The sequence below is a fragment of the Neodiprion fabricii genome, chromosome 4 (genome assembly GCF_021155785.1).
Source record: "Neodiprion fabricii isolate iyNeoFabr1 chromosome 4, iyNeoFabr1.1, whole genome shotgun sequence".
Taxonomy (NCBI): Eukaryota; Metazoa; Arthropoda; class Insecta; order Hymenoptera; family Diprionidae; genus Neodiprion; species Neodiprion fabricii.
In genome coordinates, this window is record NC_060242.1 from 40,676,502 (window position 1) to 40,699,561 (window position 23,060).

The following is a 23,060-nucleotide window of genomic DNA, read 5'->3' on the forward strand; positions in this document are numbered from 1 at the left end:
TCGAAACCTGGTGGTCGACTTATCTTCAATCGCTGACCCAAAATATACACAAATATTTTCAAACAACAAATACTGCAGACGTATCTTATTTATACGCTGATTGAGACAAGAACCACTGCTGAATTTCTCTTGAAAAAATCGATTTTTCAGGATTTTCAGCAGGACACTATATCCACTATCAATAGAAGATATAATATGCGTGGATCAATTATTTTTGGGGGTATACCTTAAGGGCGGTTCTTACACTTTGAATAGCCGAATTAGCACTATATTTGCCCTGCAACTGTAAATCTAATCTCGGTTGCCGATATAAACATATTTAATAATATCTCCAAACCTGACTGGTTTCAATAGCTGACTAACAGCAGATGAGTTTGTGCACCGAATAAATTGACGCCATACACGTTACATCCAGAGAAAGAAATTTTATAATTCTGACTGTTAAGTTTACAGGATAGATTTATTACATATTCGTATATACTTGTCATGTACTATTTACGCAGTTTTATTCAACGACTTTATATAATGTTACATCAGTGTTTTATATTTAACGGTGTACATGAATCGGTAAGTATTTCTTCCATCACTACTTCAGGTAGGACTGATGATAAATTAGCAAGATTGACAAGAATAATATGAACTGTTGCCGGTATATCATTTTGTTTGTTTCATTGGGTCATGTGGTCTCACATTTACAGAGCGTTCGCAGCCAGTGCTTTGTGTGCTTTGAGAATCGCTGTGCAGCCTGATTCTTTTTTGATGATGTTGAAAATAGAATTTATGAAGTTCGAAGGAGTCCTTTGCGGGCACCCGTTCAACTGTCCGACGACACATTTTTGTATAGCTTCGAAGTCGCTATTGATAGAGAGAATAATTCGTTATCAATTTAGGTGTTTATCGAAGGCATGTCATCCATCCATCTCTACCAAGAATATCCATCAGGTTCGAAACATGCGCATTTTCACTTACCTGCAATCTTCTAGATCTACGGCGAATTCCGGGAGATCGAATGGTTTTGGAATTACGGCACCGGGGCTGCTGGTAGCGACCTCAGTGGATTCAGTGGATTCAGCGGAGGTTGAATTGCCAGGGAGACAGATATTCAGACTGTCACTTTTTGCCTCGATACATTCAATCCCGCCAGTTTCGAAAAATCCTATAGAAATTAAATATGCGGGTATTTCACCCGTTTATAGACACGATTGTATACGTGTATAAGTTTGGAGGTAGCATGAGAATGTGGTTGACTCAATGAATAATCCTTTATCCGTATTGCAGAAGTTATTTACCTAAGAGTTGACTTCCATCGTTCTCGCAAATAAATTCCATCACTGGAGACGAAATGTTTACTAGAAGTTCGATAGCCTGGCGTTCCTCTAAATCCAAACAAGGTTTGATCGCATCCATGGCTTGGGTCGCCCAGTTTTTCAAAATCACGAACGAGAGACAAATTACTGCGAAATCATCAGAAATCAACTCCTCAGAGCTCGAATCATCAGAAGCGTCTGATTCAATGCTGTTGTCCGTTGAATTTATTACGGACTCAATTGTATTCTGCAAGTTTTCCAAGCCTTGAACGGCAATATCGTACGCGGTGGGTCCACCATTCTTGTTGCACTTTGCCTTTACAAGTTCTTCATCATACTCGTCACTATCGTCTTCACTGAGAGGGTTGACCTTCACCTTCCCAAGAAGCTCTACGTAGGTCTGTTTTGCGGGAGGCTTCTTCGGTTCTTCCGCTTGAGCGACTCCCGAATTCAGAATTCCTGTTGCAGAAACGGGCATGCACAAGAATGAGTCGTGTAAAAATTGCAAGTACACTCTACCGCACGACTTTCATTCGGCTCTTGGAGGGGAAAAAATCAGTCGAGAAATTTTCATGCTTTTCATTGATCCAAATTTCTCGAACTCAAACTCAAAGAAAGCCAAAGATTGCACCTCACGTCACGGTTATGGACTAGATACTCGTATCGTGGGAACGTTTAATATGATAAAGTGACTTACCAGCGATCAAAAAAAATCCGAAAGCGATGAGTACCTTCATTTTTCTAAAAAGTAGTAAAACTGTAATCAAGTAATATGTCTTTGAAAATAATTATGTAGCAGAACTTGCGACGCCTCAACTCACAAACGCGTTATTTTGCTTGTTCGCCGATCGAATTCCAGTTGATGTGTGAATTTCAGTTAGAGGTCGACTGCCTTTTATACAAGATATTTTCTTTCTTTTTGTCCCCAACTTGATCTTTGACCTCCAACTGTAAATGTAATCTCGGTGGCTGTGTCAACATAATTAATAATATCTCCAAACCTGAATGGTTTCAAAAGCTGACCCGAAATATACGTGGATAATTAAAAAAAAGAATAAAATATATCAAACACGTATCTCCTTTATATGCTGATTGTAATAAAAACCGCCGCTGAATTTCTCTCCGGAAAATCGATATTTCTAGATTCTTTAAAAATGCCATGCGTTCTTTTGATAGAACCAATTGGACATTATATCCACTATCAATAGAAGATAATACGCTTGCATCCCTTATTTTTTTGAGGATAAACTTTAAGAGCAGTTCTTTATACACCTTAAACGACCGAATCAGCACGTTCAAGAAATATGTCTCTAATGTTTTGCAATGTAGGTGCTCCAACGTCGGTGAAACGCACCTCGGGTGTTTAACTTTAACAGTGTACGGATATACACAATTTGTTATGTGTGTACATCTGTAGATGATTGATTTTATCGGAATGGAACATTCCTTGTCTGAAAAATTAGTGGTGAAGATCATTTTCACGATTAGTTTTTGGCTGAACTCTGAGACACCAGTATTTATTTTACCCCACGTATGTGAAAAATTTATGTGTAGAATTTTTTTCAGGTTATCAGTCAAGTGAAGAGTGTTTTGATTATTTTATCACAAGTCTGGCCTGCAATATGACAAACATTATCTATATTATATGTATAATGTGGTGAACTGATTAGAGGGTTTGAAAAACAAGCGGAATCTATATTCATGAACTTCAGACTTGCATATTTGTTTATCGGCACTTATGTGAACGTGTTTTCTAACACAATCTACCACGCAGTCCACGCAATCTATCCGCATTTCGGTCTCTTCTTTTGACATCATATCAAATAACTTATTGTTGGTCCAAATCAGATTTGGCATAGGGTGGCACAGTAACAAAGTCGATATTTTGCTGAATCTGAAAGATAAATTTCCGAATTACAAGACTCTGTCACAGTGTTGAAACATGCTCGCATCTCTACAAGCCAATTACTGAGCGACAATTTCGGCCGTTTTAGAAAAATACATTGAGGAATAAATCAAATTCTATCAATATCGTTTCATGTTTGCACCATGCCTTGAAAGAGGCCTGCCAAGTCTTACGCACCAATTCAATTTTTCATTTGGATTTCCATCAATGTACGAATTATTTTGTTCGTTATTCATGTTTTATTATCATTTGTAGTTGGGTAAGTTTAGGGTCAGCCTGACCCTAGTGTGGCAGCAACGTGATTCCAGAGAGATGTGGAAGCTAAAGGTCAAGGTCACGTAGTACTCCTACCTTTACCGACCGGTCAAACTCACCTTTTCTCCTTCTCATTGCATCATACTTTGTGACTGATGGAATGGAAATGTATCCCACGAAGCATACTGTTCCGCGTCATACAAATTTTCTCACATCAAAGTAATTGCCAGGCGGTCAGACTCATAAGTAGTATAATTTTTTTACGGTTATCTGACAGGCAACTCTTATTTCGTGCAAAAATATACCTTATAAACTTTTCACACGTTCGTTTCAGATCACGTTCAAATTCTTCCTTATTCATCATCTTGACTGTTTCAACGACTACGCTCCTAAAACCCTAAAAGTGAAGGCATCATTGTTCAAGACAGCGAAGCCACACTCGGTGCTATTTTTATGCCTCGACATTATTATATAGATAAAATAATCGCTACTCATCGATTTATTTCTTACGTTAGCGAACTTTTCAACACTGGCTTTGATATGCTTGACATCTTTTTATTCACATCATATGTCACGCAGCCGACGTATTGTTTACGAAATTCACCAGCTCACGTTATTATCGACCGAGCACGAGCGATCGATACGCTCTCTCTCTTGTGTTGCCTCCATAAGCTTTATAAGCGCTGTGCTTAGCCCACGACGTAGTAGGAAGGAGACTTAACACTCAAGCAGCGCTCGGCTCTAAAGTTGGTCTGTTTTTTGGAGCAACGTAACAGGAATTGTCAGGGTGTGATTTAACCGCCTCTTGCGCAATGTGCAATGGTTGAGGTTGGAAAAGCAATTACTCAGTTTTCACTCACTTAAAATGCATATTTTACGAATTTACGGAGTATATTTATAGCACGGAGGTTTATAGGTTAAGATACCTTCTTTTTTCACATTTTATCGCGAAAATTTCCCTTTTTCAATAAGAGGCGCTCATATCGCACACAGACAATTCTTCTTACGTTACCTCAAAACTGGGGACAAGTTTTATTGCAGAATAGTCTCTTTCCTACTACTCCGTGGTTTAGCCTAATATGAGATATTGTATATAGTTCAAGCGTACGTCCTATATCTAGTCCTAAGGTCTGAAAGTGGTTGAAACTTCTTGATCGAACAGACGATTTCTACAATGTTAGAAATGTCAGAACTGGTACATTTCAACTCTTAGTGCATCGGTCGTATTGATATAAGGCCTAAATGAAAGCTCTAAAAATCTAAAAGCTTACGAAACTTGTCTGATGTCGAATTTTGTCATGAGAGGGGAGGAATATGTGATCAAATTCTCGCTGGATAGGTCAAAGGCTTATGTTCGCGGTAAAAGACAAAAGTTTGTCGGCTCGCGCGCATTTATGTTTTCTTTAACGAACTTGGCGCGATCGGCGATCGCTGATCTTGATTTTTCGTACTTTCAAATATTTATACGCGATTCGTTCATACATATCGTACGTAGTAAAATTTTATCACGCAGCCTTACGTATATTGTTACGTAGTGTTGTAAATGACTTCGACCGCGTTAGACTGGCAAAACCTAATTATAGGTAATAATGTCGATTATACCATACAGTAACAGATGATTCGAATTATCGCTTCTGATCTTTATTACATCATAACTCCTATTTTAAACCCCTATCCGTCATTCATGCTCAACTTATATGAACCACATGCGTGTGAATATTATAATTCGTGTATCACAATCCGTTTGATAATCCATTACGCCATGCCAACCATTCGTAGATCACATTTCTCTTCTCGAATGAAAATTAATTTGTGTACCGCATAAACTAACTGTACATACAGAAATTTTATAATTCTGACTGCTTAGTTTACAGAATAGATTTATTACATATTCGCGTACATTTGACGTGTACTATTTATGCAGTTTTATTTGACAGCGTTACATAATCTGACATCAGACTGTGTTTTAGACTGAACAGTGTACATGAATCAGTAAGTATTTCCCCCATCATTATTTCAGGTAGGACTGACGATAAATTAGCAATATTGAAAAGAATAATATGAACTGTTGCCGGTATATCATTTTGTTTGTTTCATTGGGTCATGTGGTCTTACATTTACAGAGCGTTCTTAGCCAGTGCTTCGTGTGCTTTGAGTACCGCTGCGCAGCCTGATTCTTTCTTGATAATGTTAAAGATAGAATTTATGAAGTTCGAAGGAGTCCTTTGCGGGCACCCGTTCAACTGTCCGATGACACAATTTTGCATAGTTTCGAGGTCACTATTGATAGAGAGAATAATTCGTTATCAATTTAGGTCTTTATCGAAGGCATGTAAACATCCCTACCAAGAATATCCGTCAGGTTCGAAACATGCGGTTTTCATTTACCTGCAATCTTCTTGATCTATGGCGAATTCTGGAAGATCGAATGGTTTTGGAATTACGGCACTGGGGCTACCAGTAGTGGCCTCACTGGACTCAGTGGATTCAACGGATTCAGCGAAAGTTGAATTGATGTGCAAACAGGCTCGAATACCCTCAGTTTTTTCTTCGAGACATTCGATTCCACCAGTTTCGAAAAATCCTATAGAAAATTGAAAATGCCACGCTCGCGTTAAATACTGAGTGAGTTGTTTTACACTAAATGTGCGGGTATCTCACCCGTTTATAGACACAACTGCACACATGTATAAGTTTGGAGGCGGTATGAGAATGTGATTGACTCAATGGATAATATTTTACCCGTATTGCAGAAGTCATTTACCTAAGAGTTGACTTCCATCGTTCTCGCAAACAAATTCGATTAATGGAAACGAAACGTTTAGTAGAATTTCGACAACTTGGCGTTCCTCTAAGTCCAAACAAGGTTTGATCGCATCTACGCCTAGGGTCGTCCAACCTTTCAAAACCAGGATGGAGCCGCAAATCGATTTAAATTCATCTTCCTCCTCAGAGCTCGAATCACCAGAAACGTCTGATTCAATGCTGTTGTCCGTTGAATTTATTACGGACTCAATTGTATTCTGCAAGTTTGCCAAGCCTTGAACGGCAGTATCGTACGCGGTGGGTCCACCATTCTTGTTGCACTTTGCCTTTACAAGTTCTTCATCATACTCGTCACTATCGTCTTCACTGAGAGGGTTGACCTTCACCTTCCCAAGAAGCTCTACGTAGGTCTGTTTTGCGGGAGGCTTCTTCGGTTCTTCCGCTTGAGCGACTCCCGAATTCAGAATTCCTGTTGCAGAAACGGGCATTGCACAAGAATGAGTCGTGTAAAAATTGCAAGTACACTCTACCGGACGACTTTCATCCGGCTCTTGGAGGGGAAAAAATCAGTCGAGAAATTTTCATGCTTTTCATTGATCCAAATTTCTCGAACTCAAATTCAAAGAAAGCCAAAAAATACACCTCACGTCTCGGTCATGGCCTAGATACTCGTATTGTGGAAAGGTTTAATATGATAAAGTAACTTACCAGCGACCAAAAAAAACCCGAAAGCGATGAGGATCTTCATTTCGCTGAAAAGCAGTAAAACTGTGATCAACTAATATGTCGTTCAAAATAATTATGTAGCAGAACTTGCGACGCCTCAACTCACAAATGTGACGTTTTGCTTCTTCGTCGATCGAATTCCAGTTAACGTGTGATTTCAGTTAGAGATCGACTGCCTTTTATACAAGATATTTTTTTTCACCCATAGCGTGATCGTTGCCCTCCGACTGTCAACGCCATTTTGGTTGCTGATATAAACATAATTAATAATATCTCCAAACCTGACTGGTTTCAACAGCTGACCTGAAATATACGCCGATAATTTCAAAAAACAAATACCAAACACGTATCTTCTCTATCTGCTGACTGGGTCAAAAACTACTGCTGATTCTCTCTTAAAAACAACGATTTTTCTAGATTTTTCGACATTGTCATAAATTTTATTGACAGAATCAATTCGACATTACATCCACTATCAATAGACGATAATATACTTGCGTGCCTCATGTGTTGAGGGTAAACTTTAAGGGCGGTTCTTACACCTGAAACGGCTGAATTAGCACGTTCAAGAAATATATCTCTAATGTTTCGCAACGTAGGTACTACAACATCGGTGAGATGCACCTTGGGTATTTTCGTTCAACAGTGTAGCTATATACACCATTTTTCAAGCGTGTGTATCTTTAGATGATTAATTTGATCGGAATTGAACATTCGTTCTCATAAAAAACATTTCTGAAGATTATTTTCACGATAAGTTTTTAGCTATACTCTTAGTCGCCAGTATTCATTTTACCCCACGTGTTTGGAATATTTATGTACAGAATTCTGCCATGGTTATCAATCTAGTAAAAAATGTTTTGATAGCAACAAGTCTTACGTACAGTACGACAAACATCATCTCTATTATGTAATATGATGAACTAATTAGAGGGTCTGAATAATAAGTGCAATCTATATTGATAAACTTTAGACCCGCATTTCTTCTATCATCACTTATGTAATCATATTTATACCGTGTATAATATTTCAGATGGTTTCATCTAAAACAGGCATTCAAGATGTAAATGGCATTTTGTATTCAACATTCTAAATGTTCTCAAAGTAACCATTTACATTCACCAATTTAATTTATATTTTTCAAAGTATATTCTATTTCTCATTTCAAATGTATCTACATATAATATTGAAGCATTTTACATTTTGTCTTTTCGCAATCTACCACGCATCCGATTCATGCACTTCGGTCTTTTCTTTTGACATCATATCAAATAACTTATTGTTGGTCCAATTCAGGTTCCAAGGTATCTCCGCGACGGTGGCGTATAACACAACCGATATTTTGCCGAATCTGGGAGCTATAATTCTTAATTACAAAATTCCATCACAATGCTAAAAAATAAACGCGCACTCATGCAGCCAATTAACGAGCCACGATACCGTACGTGTTATCAGTTGTAAAGAAAACGTGGGGACTGCGACGACAGTTTACGATTACGGGTCGATTAATACGTGAAATGATACGGTTAAATTAATAGATATTAAAATAGATTAACTAATCATTGATCACTTGTGATGCGAATTACTTATAAGTATTGCTCCCAATTTTATTCATAATTCAAATTCATTAGCTTACAGTGTAGGAGGTCATATACTTCGAGAACCTTATACCCTCGAGTGACCGTGACATTTGATTTGAGATTTCATAGTAAGTATAATCAGTATATTATACCATTTGCGTCCGGAGTTGTGTGTATATATGTACATTAGGGTATCCCTTTTTAGGGTGTTGAAGATTTTTTTTCTTGTGCACCTCCCAAAACGACTTTAAACAATTCAAAAACAATTATGTGAGTTTTTCAGATTTTTATTCCATATTTAACTTGTGCCTACAAGAGGGTGGATTTCCATCCATTCAAAATATACGTGTTTTGGACACATTCTCAGCATATATTTTATTGTAAGAGAAATAATTACGTTCAAAAAATCTATAACTGCGAGGTTTTAGTGGACATTAGGGCTACTATCTGAGAAAAAATTCGCACCATACAATCTCGTGCATATATTATATATATATTTAATATGCAAATTGCACGTTCTGTAAATGGAAAAAAGTCACATTTCGAGGGTATGAATTTTTTCTCATATAGTAGTACTAATGCCTACTAAAACCTCGCAGTTATAGATTTTTTTGGAACATTATTACTCTTACAATAAAATGTATGCTGAGAATGTGTCCGAAACACGTGTATTTCAAATGGGGACATTCGCCCTTATATATGGATACGGGTTAAAGTTGAGATGAAAATGTGAAAAATTGCAGAATTATTTGTGAATTATTCAAGTTTGTTTGAGGGACACGCAAAAAACTAAATTATTATTATAATCATATATAATTAATAAATGTCAACACTCTAAATAAGGGACACCCTTATGTACATGTGTCAATACGGTCCATCGAAAAGTCCGTACTTTCCTTATTTTCATTTAACTTTCATTATTCACTTGTGATTATGTACAATATACGTACTTGAATAATTAAACATCTGAATACTTGCATGTGATTCGTTTATATTTGCCATTACACAGAAAGTGTAAATCTGTGTTTTCAACGAGTGAGTGACAATGAAAGTTTATTTCTGAACGTTTACAGGTCTACGTGATACGTATTGTTACATCAATGACGATGAACATTGACCAGTGGACATATTTTAAAATAGTATGTACTTTAGAATGTCATGGTTCGTGCCTATTATAGATTGCAAGGTTAGTGAGATATTGTCGCATGTGTGCGTAATTCGGATATTTATAGCATCGTACTAGCGTTGGGTCAACCTTATCTTGACTGCGATCACGATCATACCGTCGTTAATGAAATGATCATAGTATCAACATCTAGCAATAAAAGCAACGATTCAAGCTCTCCGATATATACATTATACAAATTAACTACAGTATCAATTATGATTTATATTAATTAGGCAATAAAATTCCTGATGGAATCTGTCCTCACAAGGTAAGCAAATATTTCTGATCGCTTAGTTTTTTTTTAGATACCTACTTCAACGTTACAATACTAACGTTTGTAAATTACATCAAGCTTTCTCGAGTGGTGATTACCTCATGCATTTCTTTTAAGCATTACTGAATTGTTTATGATATGATACATTGGAAGGTTCCTGACATTAATCTTTTGATAAAGCTGCATGCGCTTAATGTGGATATTGTTACAGACAATCAGTATATGGACTCATATCCCAAATCATAGTACATACTGATTTATCACTTTTCCGGTAACGGAAACGGAGTTGTCATTTGTCATTGTCATGCCAAGACTCGATACGATATATTTTTTTACAATTTTTCAGAATTTTATTCCAACTCACGATATGTCCAATGTCAAGAGTACGCTATCGTTAAAAATAGCGTATACAACACAAAAAACATGTCAGTTGAATTTCGCGGCTTCATTGTCCTTCACCACGGAAAATCAATCAGAACTCTTTGGTCAGTCCTTTCCTTACGTCACCTTACGTGTCTCGCCGTTTTCGGATAAATTGAGGGTGCGTTCCGAAATTAGCTGCCAGTGCTGTCAACAACCATCTATTTCTTTTCCGCTGCCGAATTCGAGGGTAGCTCTGTCTCTGTCTTAGGGAGGTTTTAACACTACTAGCTAATTTTGGAACGCACCCGCAGTTGGTGTGTAAAAATCAGTGGTCAGAATACAGAGTTTCCAGAACGCAGTCACGTGACTGATTTATTACTCATGAAAACTCATCGTCTTTCCCCCATAGAGAATAATACTTCTATGCTTGTCCCACTTGATGCCTTTGCGTTCGAAGCCTTAACCTATAAATGTGGGGTTAGGATATGTTAACGTTTATCGTTAGTTTATTAAAAAAAGATTTCAGCCTAGGTAAAATAAATTTCTAACGACAGAAACATGCTTCAATGAGAGATCACTTTAACGAAATCGTAAATCGCGATTAAGGCTTTTATTCCAACTACGAATGATGTCTATACTTTAATATTCAGGTAACTCGGGATTGCGAAGTTGTCCTTGTTAATTGGGTATCAGACTAAATTCAAATTAGAAAAGGCCACCCGTTAATACTAGGTAACAACACTGTAGCGGTGCTGAGAGAATGGACATCACATTGGATGATCGCTTAGATACTCTGCAGCAGATAAGTCAGCGAAAGCTTGTTGATATATTGGAGAATGTATCAGGAAAAAAAGACTTAATTATTGAGCCCAAGTTAATGAAAACTCTTGAGTGTTTTATAGGTGTTACAGCTCTCAGGTTTGTTAGTTGTGTACGGACAATCGACACTGATGTGCTGATTAATAAAGTGTGTATCCTAATTAGTGTTCTCATCGTTTTAGGCGTTATGGAGTTGATAAAATCTTTAAACTTGAGGAGGGGCTTAAAGCATCCAACACCCAGCGCATATTTCTAGTATCCGGTGATCTAATCGCTTGCAAGAGAGTTCTTAACCAGATACACGCCGAGTTTTCCCAAAACCGTGGACTCTCGCATCACTTGCTAGTCGTTCCGCGTATTCCGGCTGCTTTGGAACTGTTGGTAGAAGAAGAAGGTGGAGATCAGTATTGTTGAAAGCACAGACTTTCGTTATATTTCAAAGTTTTAACACTTCAGACTTTCATTCATTCCGAACATACTGAGCCCAATATTTCTCATATCCGCAGGCCTCCATGAGCTGGTTAAACTTCGTTCACTGTCCTGGGAATTCATTAGATCTGATGGCAATGTGTTATCACTGGAAACCCGGATGTACGCTGATTTGTATTATCACAGAGATACGAGCCTCTTGCCTGCCATTGCAAAGAACTTGTGGTCGCTACATATGATCGTAGGTCGACCTAAGGTCACCTTGTGTCTTGGCAAATATAGTAAAATAGTTTTGAAAATGACAGAATCAATGGAGGAGTATTTTTCGTCCCAAAATCCTGCCAGCCAGTGTGGTTGCATGATATTAATGGACAGAGCCCATGACTTACCGTCTGCTCTTCTCACCCCTGTTACATATTTGGGCCTAATGGGAGAAATTTTGGAAATTAAGGCTGGCACTGCATACTCAAAGGGCTCCCAGACCAAATTAAATCCAAAGACTGATCAGGTGTACGGGGAAGTTAGAGACAGACACTTTAGTCACGTTTTTCCATACCTTCGTGATAAGGCAAAGCTGCTAAAGTGTAAGATGCATTTTACGCAATACTTTATTATAATTATCAAGTATTTACAATATTATTTACATCTATTTACAATTAGATTGGCTCGAGACTTTCAAAATACTGCTGCAATGTTATTTAGTTCACAGTTTGCAAACCCTTTCGACCATTTACAATCTGCTTCAGTTGAGCGTCAAGTGGACAGTGTAAATTGGAGTAGAATGCAGCTGGTTTTTTAAAATTGAACATCGTATTTTCAGCGGAGCAAGAAGCTACTCAAACTATGCAGCTCGCAGAAATGAAACGCTATGTCGCAACCAGGCTCTCGAAAGTGACAGAAGCCAAGAGACAGCTGGGGTTTCACATTGCTGCATGTGAGACAATAGTTGGAGAGCTCGGAGCAGCTTTTGAAGCTTTGCAGTCAGTTGAAAAGTCAATACTTGAGTGTCGCAGGAGAAAGGAGTGTTTAGAATACATCGAAACAAACATAGGTAGCATTGAGCTCGTTTTTTGAGGCAACAAGATCGACTTGGACTTCCACATTCTCATTTTCAGATAAGCATCCTCTGCGCAGCCTCAGGCTGCTCGCATTGCTGTCTGTCGTTAGTGACGGAGTAACCCAAAGTGAAGTGAAACCGATTCAGACGGCTTACCTACATGCTCACGGTTATCAAAATATCCCCATGTTCTGGAAAATGGAACAGGCAGGACTTATCGCTTACCGAACCGATAACGTTCTCCAAAAACTTCCCAAGTGGAGCAGCGAATGGGCTACTGCTGCCCAAAGACTAAAACAACTCCCAAATCACACGAAACCTCTAGATCTGAAGTCTCCGACATGCTCGAGCTATGTTTTTGGCGGCTCCTATATTCCGACAATAGTTAGTGATCCATGATATACGGCTTTATTTACATATTTTTAAATTTCAGAATATACCTTTATTCCCTTCAATACTCTCCAGTATCTCGATTAAAGTTACTCGAATGTTCGACGGTTGAAGAAGACTCATTCATTTCCTTATTTTCAGGCACAGCTGACAAGGTTTATTCTCAATCAAGAAACCGACACGAAAAGTTTGAACTACTTACACAGTTTGCCGGATTTCACGTTAACCGGGCAACAGGAAGCCGTGCAAACGGGGCCCGTGATCATTTGCATTGTCGGTGGAATTACGTACGGAGAAATAGCGGCTTGCAGGCTGATAGAACAGTCAACCGGAAGCCGTTTCGTATTTGCGTCGGACACGATCTTCACGGGAAATCAACTTCTCGAAAGCATTAAGAATATCTAAGTATAAAATACATCTTACAGTTGCGCTGTATCGTCGAATAAAATTAGGGTTTTTTTTTTTTGGCCATATATGGCTAATGAATTTGACGTATCAATCGGAGTCATAAAAAGTCGTCGATTACTTTCATATAATAAGGCCATGAGTTTTTTGTACAGACGGGTATTAATTGTATTCGGTTGATACTACAACCGCGCCCACGTGTTTTCAGCGCAGGTACACGCATGTAACAGTCTGTGTACGTGGGGCATGAATCGAGGATCAGAATGCGCGTCTCTATGCGGCATATAAGATACGATGTCAACGTATAATAATAGCCGGCATTCGGACGAAACGGTTATTGATTTTTCTCGTTAGTTCTATCGTAGTGCGCATATGCACGTGCCTCCTACTCGAACGAAGGGAGTGATCAACCCGGTCGGCGGGAGGGACAAGAGGGTGCAGCCGTTACATTCGGTTAGCAAAATTGATTGTCAATAATCGAGTTTTGCTGGATAAAATTCAACGCCATCGAATCGCCCTGTAATAAGTAATTTGCGAAACAATAAAACCGGCGATAACATCGTATCTGATTGTAATTATACAGTGAGAACGCACACACGGGGACGTCGTTCGCACTTTATTCTCCTGCGCACGTCCGTTTCGAGGCCGTCGTTTATGCTCCGTCGATAGACAGCTAGGGAGGAAATAAACGAAAGACAAAGCCGGCGGGTTACCGTTCAACGAATTAAACCTGCAACAGTAATCATATAAACCGAAGTGTGTTTGTTGTGTCGGGGTGTTTATAGCCGCGAATTACTGGGAGAATTTGGCGGTAAATAAAATTATATCCTTAATTTTGTTCGGCAGTATCGCGCATTCATCCCCATCAGTCGTGCCTCGTTTATTTGGGTATAATTGAAAAAAGAAATAAGGGTGTAAAAAAAGGCGCGAGGATCAATTGCTGCAAGTATTATTTCATCACATATGCGTTACTTTATCTACGAAACGCGCCCAACACACGTCCGTTATCCGTATATATATAATAAATTTTTGTCCGCATACAGAAAGTGTGAATGAACGAGCGCCGTGACGTACCTGCATCGATCGATTTGCCTTAAAATAACCGCGGCGTGTTTTGAACCCTGCCAATCGGACTGCATGTATACATAATTCGCGTCATAGCTACGTCGCTGAATCGGGGTTGAGGCAGGTCCTTCTCACTCGAAAACCCTGGGCTACGACGCCGCCGGCGAAGAGGATAAGGAAGGCCGGCTTCTCGCCCACCTCGAGACCGGTCGCAGGGACTTCGGAGGGCTTGAAGGGTGCGCACGAGGAGCCGCCACTCGGTCGGCTCAAGTAAAACACCCTAAAGTGACCCCGTTCGCCGGGGGTTAATCCGTCACGACGGCCGATGTCAGGATGCCGGAGCAAAGCAACGACTACAGGGTCGTCGTCTTCGGGGCCGGTGGGGTTGGCAAGAGTTCCTTAGTATTGCGCTTTGTCAAGGGGACATTCCGCGAGTCCTACATACCCACCATCGAGGACACCTACAGACAGGTATGTATTATTAGAATAATTCAACGCCGCTGCAGTTGCCATTTTCCTGCTCTTTCGGAAAGTAATACTAAATACAGTATATATTAGGGTAGTTCATTTTTTACCTTTTTCTAAGGTGCTACTCGAAAAATTAGTGACGAATACTGAAAAAAAAACACAACTGTCGTAAAACCTGGAGGAAGTAGAAAAATATTTAGATGTCGCTACCAATTATTGTAATGTTTTATTTTTATTTTTATGTCTTCACCTTACGGACTTACAAATATACATTAGTTTATTTTTTTCGTATCGTTGTCGAATTGATCATTGTTCGTAAAAATCAGCATTGAAAACAAAACAGGGACGTTAAGGTGTAGTGATATTACTCTTTCGGTAGCAAAAACTGTTGTCAAAATTTCTCCGAGATGATTAATCTTTCGGTTAAAAGACGATAACAGCCAACTGCGGAATTGTTAGGTGTAGTTTGCTGTTGATTGGTGAACGATTAATTGGTCCACAATACAAAGAAAAAAAAACAAACTAATATATATTTGCCAGTGTCTACGCGTAAAAATAAATAAAAAATATTACAATAATTGGTAGCAACCTCGAAATATTTTCCTACCTTCTCCAGATTTGATCATAATTTCTTTTTTCAGTATTTGTCACAAATTTTTCGAGTGGTATCTTAAAAAAAAAATTTTTTAAACCAACCTCCCTAATGTAAATGCATTATATTTGTATCAAACAATATGGAGGTAGCGGAAAGAGCGTTGTCATTGTTGCATATTACACTGTTTCACAGCGATAGATAGAATAGATATAGATATTCAACCAATACATAAAATCGAATCGAACAATTTGAAATTCGCAAGAGATTTTTAGATTTTACTTAACATCGAAGATACTGAAAATGTTTAACCGCGGTCGGTTTCTTCAATTTTTGTTGTTTGTAAGGCTAACAATTGATTAAGGCATGGTCGAGTAAAGGACAAATGAAAAATCATTTTTTAGTAAAAAACATCGATGCGTTTAATGTTACAGTTCGATTTATCGTATTTCTTACTCAATGAAAATTATTTGGAACACAGCTAGTATTCCAGATTTTCACGAGCTTCAAGTTAGTAACATTACTTTAACGAAATATTGGACAAAAAACAAAGAACCATTTTCCAATTTTAGAGTGACTCAATGAGCTGGATTTTTTAAATGTGAGAGAGACTTTCTTCATTATACGGTTTTCTGAATTTCAAACAGTAAAAATTTGCGAAATAACGGTTTTCCTCAATATACATCCTGCATCGTAACGTTACTAATTTCAACGTGATATATTTTCCCATTATCATAGCTTAATATGAAATGACCGTGGTTCGGAGTTTCTTTCGAATATTCCTTCTTATTTACCACTTTCGATCAAACATATTTCAATTTTTATACCAATACCGCCTAGGAATGATCGTTCAATTTCTTCCATACGTATTCTTCGGTTTTTCCACATCATATATAAACAGAGACGAAAATCGAATTGATCGTTTTATGACAATACTTTCGAAAATGTGCACATCTAGTATGGAATCGATATAGATCGTCGTACCATTTGCAATAAAGGCCCAAGATCCATCTGTCGGCTAAATTGTATTCCATCCAAGCGTAATTTAACCGTATTACGTAATTTACGACTATTTGCACGGCTGACCTGACAAAAACCTTTACTACCGCTGGCTGGCGATGCCGGCTTTTCTAATATCTCTGCTTCTTTATCGTTGTACGGTTCACGGATTCAAAGTGTGACTATAAATTATAATTATCATGGCCTTAAGGTTATTTTTTTGTCTATTCAGCAAGTCGGCGAACGGTGTAGGAAATAATTAGGAATGGGTATAGATGTATAGCTGGTATCATCGTGATTCAAGTTTGTAGAAACACTCTTCTTTTTTTATAAAACGTCTCATGCCCCCATTTCGCAAAGATTTATACTCGTATCTTGAATTGCCATATGGTACCACGTTGACTTGTCTGAACTGAGTTGATAACGGCCTGTACAGTCGTAGTTTTCTTTTTCTTCATTTTTGTTTCTAGATCTTTTCTTTTCCAAGTATATACCAAAAGTAGTTAACTCTCAATTATTTTTGATATAAATTTGTGATGGTATGTACATAAATAGTAGCGATATAACGAATATAAATTTTTAACTATTCGCGAATGCTAATATAGATTTTTAAATCTGGCGCCACTTCTCTGCGGCTAAAAGTTGACAATTGACTGACTGCACCATGCAAGTCGCACGCGCCGCTTGCATCTTATTCCGGAAATTGCCGAGCTGATCCGAACCGAGCCGACTGCTTGTTTGATTATTTAACGAACAATTGATAACGGAAATATATTGATCTAGAGGTTAGAGTGCGATTCAAACATGAAGACAAACTTTCTTAATAAACGTTCATTATCAAACCAATGTTTTCGTCTTATTTGATCACATTCGCAAAATATTCGCACGATTTTTGCGAATTAATGAGTGTGAAGATGATTGATAACGATTCAATGAAATAAGATGGAAAAATGAAATATTTCTTCTTTTCTGTTCTATTTACAGGTGATAAGCTGCAACAAAAACATTTGCACGTTACAAATCACAGACACGACTGGATCCCATCAGTTTCCAGCAATGCAGCGGCTCTCCATAAGCAAAGGTCACGCCTTCATCCTCGTTTACTCAGTTTGCTCGAGGCAAAGTCTAGAAGAGCTTCGACCAATCTGGGCAGTGATCCGGGAGCTCAAGGGTCAAGACGTATCTCAGATACCGATTATGCTGGTGAGTATGTTTGATGCGACATATGATTGCTCTGATCGCTAGGAATTCGCATCGATTGGGGCGGGGTTGAAGTTCCAAATTTAAAAAGTTCCGGAAGCGCCTAATTCCGAATTATTTGCTGGCGAAACTTGGCGTAAAGAAATCAAACTCTGAAGAAACAACAAAGTTTCGAATGGTCGGAAACCCGACGCCTCAAAGTTCTAAAATGCAAGCTTCCGAATATTCAAGTGAAGACGGGGCAAAATTCCGAGAAATAAAAATATACTCACACAGTGTAGTTTACTCAACGAGTGGTTGTCAAAATAAAACAAAGAGAGATCAAAGTGGTAAAATTTCACCAAGTCAGAAATTTACAGAACTGAAAATCTTCGAATACCCAGAATTTCGACGTTTCATATAGATCAAAATTCTCATTTTCGCATTTTCGAAAGTTTGACCTTTCGGAACTTTGAGCATCGGATTTCGGACCATTCGAAACTTTGATGTTTCGTCAAAGTTCGATTTCTTTACTTTAGCGCTTTCGGAACCTTTCAAGTTCGGAATTTCTACCCCGCTCCCATCGATTCATTTTCAAAAAATGTAACGGTATCTTTTCTTCACCCTCTTCTAAAATATCAGGTGGGAAACAAGTGCGACGAGAGTCCGTCGGTCCGCGAGGTGTCGATGAGCGAGGGCGCAGCAGAGGCGGCAAATTGGGGTTGCGGCTTCCTCGAGACCTCGGCGAAGACGAATCACAACGTGAACGCGCTCTTCCGAGACTTGTTGACATTGGAGAAAAATCGCACGGTATCCCTGCAGCCGGTTCAAAGCAACAACGCGATAAGCCTTAAGGAGAAATGTGCCGTTATGTAATTAAGTTGTAAGTCGCATTACAATGATAATACGCAAACGGTAAACACAACCGCCATGCGTACGTGTGTGTCTGTGTGTGTACAACACGACGCAACACAGAGATGAGCCCTGCGATTCACCCCCGGATCATCGGTTCTCCCCCAGCCGTTTTCTCCTCTTCTGAAAGATTTATTCCTGTATAAATTATTTCATTTATCCTGCGGATTTACATAACACTTAGAATGTCGCGAACCCCGCGACTAATTGTAAGCAGCGAATAAATATAGTCTATGTTGAGGTAGGTTCTCGACTTCATAGACATACCCGGTATGAATTATTCATGGGCTACCGTGTATACCGTGTATCATATCTTTTACAAACTATGTAGATATTCGATCACGTGCCGGAGTTGTATGCGAAAAACGTATTCGCTGACAGAGCATATAAGAAAAGTACCTATCGGTGACGATAAGTGGAGACGACGACGTTTCCTTGTACTTCGTTAATTAGAACTTGCGGTTTATTCTCAAATTACAAATAATCCCGTCGTTGACTAACTTTTCTTTTTCACATCTGCAAGATATATTTCATTCCTGTAATTTGATGAATAAAAATTATTTGCGGGGGTGTGAATGCGGGGCGAAGGATATACGTGAATGAAATGAAGAAAGAACGCGACTACGTGAATATTTATATAAAATGTTATGCGTATATGAATTACGTGACAGTAATCGGTAGGATAAGAAAAAACCACAATAATAAATAATAGTAATAATAATAATGATACTATCAGTAACAATAGTGATAATAATATATAAGGTAATGGGACATATAATACAGTAGGTCACTCGACATATTACGTAATATTTAATTATATCGTACTTAATTATGTTATAACCAACCCCGTATGAACTTACATGTAACTAGAAACTATCCGACCCAGGTTTAGGCAAATATTGTTACAATTTCTTTCATGAATTATCAATTATTGTGATCACCGCGTTTTTGATCTGACTAATCGATTTCTTATTAATAATCCCTCAACGTTGAGTTAACATTCTTTTTTTTTCTTCAAAAAACTACTCAACAACTCGCGTATTGGGATCCAACATATGATCTTGTTGACTTAATTTTGTAACATCAAGTTGACGTGTTTTGAAAAATGTGACTAAAAATTATCATTACAATTAAATTCGATTTCTAGCTCGAGTAGTGTGTTATGCATACTTTCCACCGCCAAATGGCGCCAATTCCGATATTTTGCATCTCACCATTTTCTAAATTATATTTCTCGAGTAAATAATTTATCGGTGTATTATAGAATAATCGATATTATAACACGTAGCATAGTCGAATTCAGAGACGACGACACAATTGGATGCGGGTAAATTATCATACATGCGTGTCGCGTGATAAAAATTTCGTAGTTCTTCTAATTACTACTAGACGACGAATTCTATTTAACCTGAGAGGTAAAAAAAAAAAATAATAATAATAATAATAATTCCAATCGGAAACACTGCATCATTCGGGTTTAATAATTTATAACGTTAAACGTAGTAATGCATTTTACCCTTGGTCATTTTGGAGGAAAAACCCGCTGTAAAGTTTGAGCGTAAACACTTGCTCTTGTCTGTAATTGTAGTTGATATATATATTTATCTAGCGTGACGTTATAAAAAAAAAGGATAAACAAATAAGCAAAAACAGCGATTATAACAGCGACGCAATTTTTTCCAGTAAATTGCAGTAAGAAGATTAAAAAATTGTTACAAGATTGGTTTTTGTTGAATAGTTGTAAGGTTTTTGTATAATAAATAACGCGCTATTAGGGGTTTCTTATATAATTATATAAACGACATAAATAATAATATTATTAGTATCAATAATAAAATAGTATAAATATAGTTTATGTATTACGTCATAGAATAGAAATTTATAAAATACGTAATTACTACTTATATTTTAAACGCCATTCGAACGCAATAGAAGTATGTAATACACATATATAGAGCGAATTAGCAGAGTGCAGTATAGAGTCTTGAATAGAGTACTGTACCTATAAATACGGACTTAGCGGGCTGTTACGGATATTTAAAAAATTTACAATCTCTATCTTATGCGGTTATTACAGTTTATAAACGAGTCGCAAAGAGCTGATGTGCGGTTATACTAGTCGCTGTATTACACATACACGAAGGTTTACGTAACATGTGGCTTATACGTGTCTGTTAGGTTTCTCATCGTTTTCTCGTATGTATATATTATATATATTATGTATATTATATAGATCAACGTGATTTTTTAAATCTATATTATATATGTATAATATTATACATGGCGTAACATATTTTTAAAGAGCGGACTTCACACATAACGCGACTTAGGTTTATTTTTTATCAATTGCTGCGCTGTATCTACGCTTTGATTCTTTGAAGAACAATTTTTTTTTCTTTGTCCACCTTGACTTCTTACCTGCATAAAATGTTGTTGCATAACTATAATGTACGCATGTACTTGCTGCAATCAAAACTGAAACATGCGCGCGATGTCTTCTACGTCGGTATAGCTGCATATTTGAATTCCTGAATTTATTAACAACGACGAACTCGTTATATTACATATTGTTGTTGTAATATCAGTTCTTTCCGAAATTTACAAACGATGCTATCATATCTTATTACACGTATAGGTATAGTTCTTTATATATACATACAACGTATATTATGTTATATTATACACGAACTCTCAGTGAAAACAACATTTTCAACTTTCATTATTTCTTCATACGTGTTGCACACTTTTTCAACCATATTTGTATGATTATATATTTTATACAGTATACGCGGCCTACAACGTCTATAGAGTCGATAATTTCTATCCGCCGAATGTTGAACTATAATAGTTATTATGAGAACAAGCGAAGGAAATGAAGAACGAAAAAGATAGAGAATCAACGATAAAACATAAAGCGATACAAAAATGAATTTAAAAACAAAATACGACGATTTAATATCTATTACATACATTCATAGATATGATAAATTATACCTTACAAATATAACGCAATTACACGTCGCTAAAGAATGGATTTTAATCACTATATGATACTATTATAGCAAATTAACGAGTAATACATATCTGATAATATTCCGTACCCATTGTTTGGTACCTGCGTGTGCCATTGTACAATTATAGTATTTACTATACCAAATGCACAAAAGAATTAAGAGAACAAAAGAGAAGGGGCACCAGAATTCCGAAGAAACGACGAGGGTGAAGATAAGAATGAAAATGAGTTGCACATGCCAAGAATGAAATTAATTTAAAATATACAGATGTTCTGATCTCGGGGCCAATTGAGAGTAAGGAGATGACGTGAAAAAAAATATATATATATATATATATATATATTCTCGACATATCCAAGGGAGGACCTGCACTACGATATACATATAATATATGCATAGGTATGGAAAATCGCGGGCGCGTTAAATCTGTAATGCCTATATAACTATATACAAATTATTATTATACTTATAAATTCACGTTATCAATATATATTTATACATAATATGAGTAATTGTATCATTATTTTATAAATGGTTTCTTTCCAAGATTATTTATATATGTATTCAGTTTATCGTTAATCTGTGCATACATATAATAGTTACAATATCTGTGTATTATATTATTTCCTCAAACTCAATGCATTAGCATTAATATACTGGATCGTTTCGCGGAAATGTAGCATCAACAATTTGGCGCAAGCAGGGCAAATAGACGCCTGCGTTTATGCAATTCAAAATCAGGTTAACGAAATCCGCCTAAATTTATGCAATTCAGGATGCATTTCACACAAATGTACTTCAGGTTGCATATATGTAGGCGGATCCCCCCCTTGTTAAATTGCTTGTACCTGTGACATTTCCACGAAAATACGAAGTAACCTGGTATCGGTGTGTATATTTATGTTACGTACTCTTGTGCACATCCTCTCCTCATCTTCACGGTATTTTTATAAAATTCGAGCTGTGCTGCACATCGTATAACCCCCCCCCCCCCGGCCCGGACTCGGTAGCGATTATCCCGTTGATTGCTCCGATATCTGAAAAATATCATTTCCGCTCGAACAACATGAAACGAATATACATAGAATATACACAATGCTGAAGCATCACCGTTAAAGACCGTCACGCACGCACGTGCGAGGCATTGGTACGAAACCTGAAGGAAATTTATGTCTCATAGTTGAAAGATTATAAGAACCTTGTTATTGTGAACAGATAGCTGCTGAATATAGTGGAGGTGAAAAATAATGAAAACGATAAAAAAAAGGAAAAAAAAAAAAAAATAATAAACGAATAAATAAACAATTCTATGATCGAATCACTGTATTAATATTATATTATAATATAAACACAAATTGTTGACGCATATATTATCAATTGTTTCTT

At 37.4% G+C, this 23,060-nt stretch overlaps 3 protein-coding genes across 7 annotated transcripts; 2 read left to right on the forward strand and 1 right to left on the reverse strand.

Annotated features, from left to right (window-relative positions):
• Positions 1–489: 489 nt before the first annotated feature.
• LOC124179340 (27 kDa hemolymph glycoprotein-like) lies at positions 490–7,151 on the reverse strand. Of its 4 annotated transcripts, none has more exons than XM_046563584.1 (6): positions 7,067–7,151; positions 6,943–6,986; positions 6,233–6,703; positions 5,857–6,052; positions 5,729–5,748; positions 490–835 (listed from the first exon to the last, which is right to left on the reverse strand). In XM_046563584.1, the coding sequence occupies exons 2-6, from the start codon at positions 6,980–6,982 to the stop codon at positions 693–695; spliced, it is 870 nt and encodes a 289-aa protein (XP_046419540.1). In that variant the 5' UTR covers positions 6,983–6,986; positions 7,067–7,151; the 3' UTR covers positions 490–692. The 4 variants fall into 4 exon arrangements, with proteins under 4 accessions (XP_046419540.1, XP_046419543.1, XP_046419541.1 ...); XM_046563587.1 differs by lacking the exons at positions 5,729–5,748; positions 5,857–6,052 and adding exons at positions 970–1,156; positions 1,290–1,496 and having other exon boundaries at positions 490–855; positions 6,434–6,703; positions 7,067–7,150; XM_046563585.1 differs by lacking the exon at positions 490–835 and having other exon boundaries at positions 5,332–5,748; positions 6,943–7,002; positions 7,067–7,127.
• A 3,623-nt stretch (positions 7,152–10,774) lies between these two features.
• On the forward strand, positions 10,775–14,009 carry LOC124179334 (vacuolar protein sorting-associated protein 33B). Of its 2 annotated transcripts, none has more exons than XM_046563577.1 (7): positions 10,775–10,876; positions 10,996–11,263; positions 11,347–11,558; positions 11,671–12,177; positions 12,414–12,644; positions 12,709–13,034; positions 13,182–14,009. In XM_046563577.1, exons 2-7 carry the CDS (start codon positions 11,106–11,108, stop codon positions 13,443–13,445), a joined length of 1,698 nt encoding a protein of 565 aa, XP_046419533.1. In that variant the 5' UTR covers positions 10,775–10,876; positions 10,996–11,105; the 3' UTR covers positions 13,446–14,009. The 2 variants fall into 2 exon arrangements, with proteins under 2 accessions (XP_046419533.1, XP_046419534.1); XM_046563578.1 differs by having other exon boundaries at positions 10,783–11,263; positions 11,671–11,755; positions 11,939–12,177.
• Positions 14,010–14,151: 142 nt separating this feature from the next.
• Positions 14,152–22,976, forward strand: LOC124179344 (GTP-binding protein Di-Ras2). Its single transcript, XM_046563594.1, has 3 exons — positions 14,152–14,981; positions 17,554–17,772; positions 18,391–22,976. Exons 1-3 carry the CDS (start codon positions 14,844–14,846, stop codon positions 18,622–18,624), a joined length of 591 nt encoding a protein of 196 aa, XP_046419550.1. The 5' UTR covers positions 14,152–14,843; the 3' UTR covers positions 18,625–22,976.
• Positions 22,977–23,060: the final 84 nt, after the last annotated feature.

Coding starts and splice junctions, on each gene's coding strand:
- LOC124179340 (XM_046563584.1), bottom strand. CDS start 6,982: ATGAAGATCCTCATCGCTTTCGGGTTTTTTTTGGTCGCTG. Junction 5,749..5,856: donor ATAGATCAAGAAGATTGCAG/GTAAATGAAAAC, acceptor CTCTATCAATAG/TGACCTCGAAACTATGCAAA. Junction 836..5,728: donor TGACCTCGAAACTATGCAAA/ATTGTGTCATCG, acceptor AAGCTATACAAA/AATGTGTCGTCGGACAGTTG.
- LOC124179344 (XM_046563594.1), top strand. CDS start 14,844: ATGCCGGAGCAAAGCAACGACTACAGGGTCGTCGTCTTCGGGGCCGGT. Junction 14,982..17,553: donor TCGAGGACACCTACAGACAG/GTATGTATTATT, acceptor TTCTATTTACAG/GTGATAAGCTGCAACAAAAA. Junction 17,773..18,390: donor CTCAGATACCGATTATGCTG/GTGAGTATGTTT, acceptor CTAAAATATCAG/GTGGGAAACAAGTGCGACGA.
- LOC124179334 (XM_046563577.1), top strand. CDS start 11,106: ATGGACATCACATTGGATGATCGCTTAGATACTCTGCAGCAGATAAGT. Junction 12,178..12,413: donor TAAGGCAAAGCTGCTAAAGT/GTAAGATGCATT, acceptor TCGTATTTTCAG/CGGAGCAAGAAGCTACTCAA. Junction 12,645..12,708: donor ATACATCGAAACAAACATAG/GTAGCATTGAGC, acceptor TCTCATTTTCAG/ATAAGCATCCTCTGCGCAGC.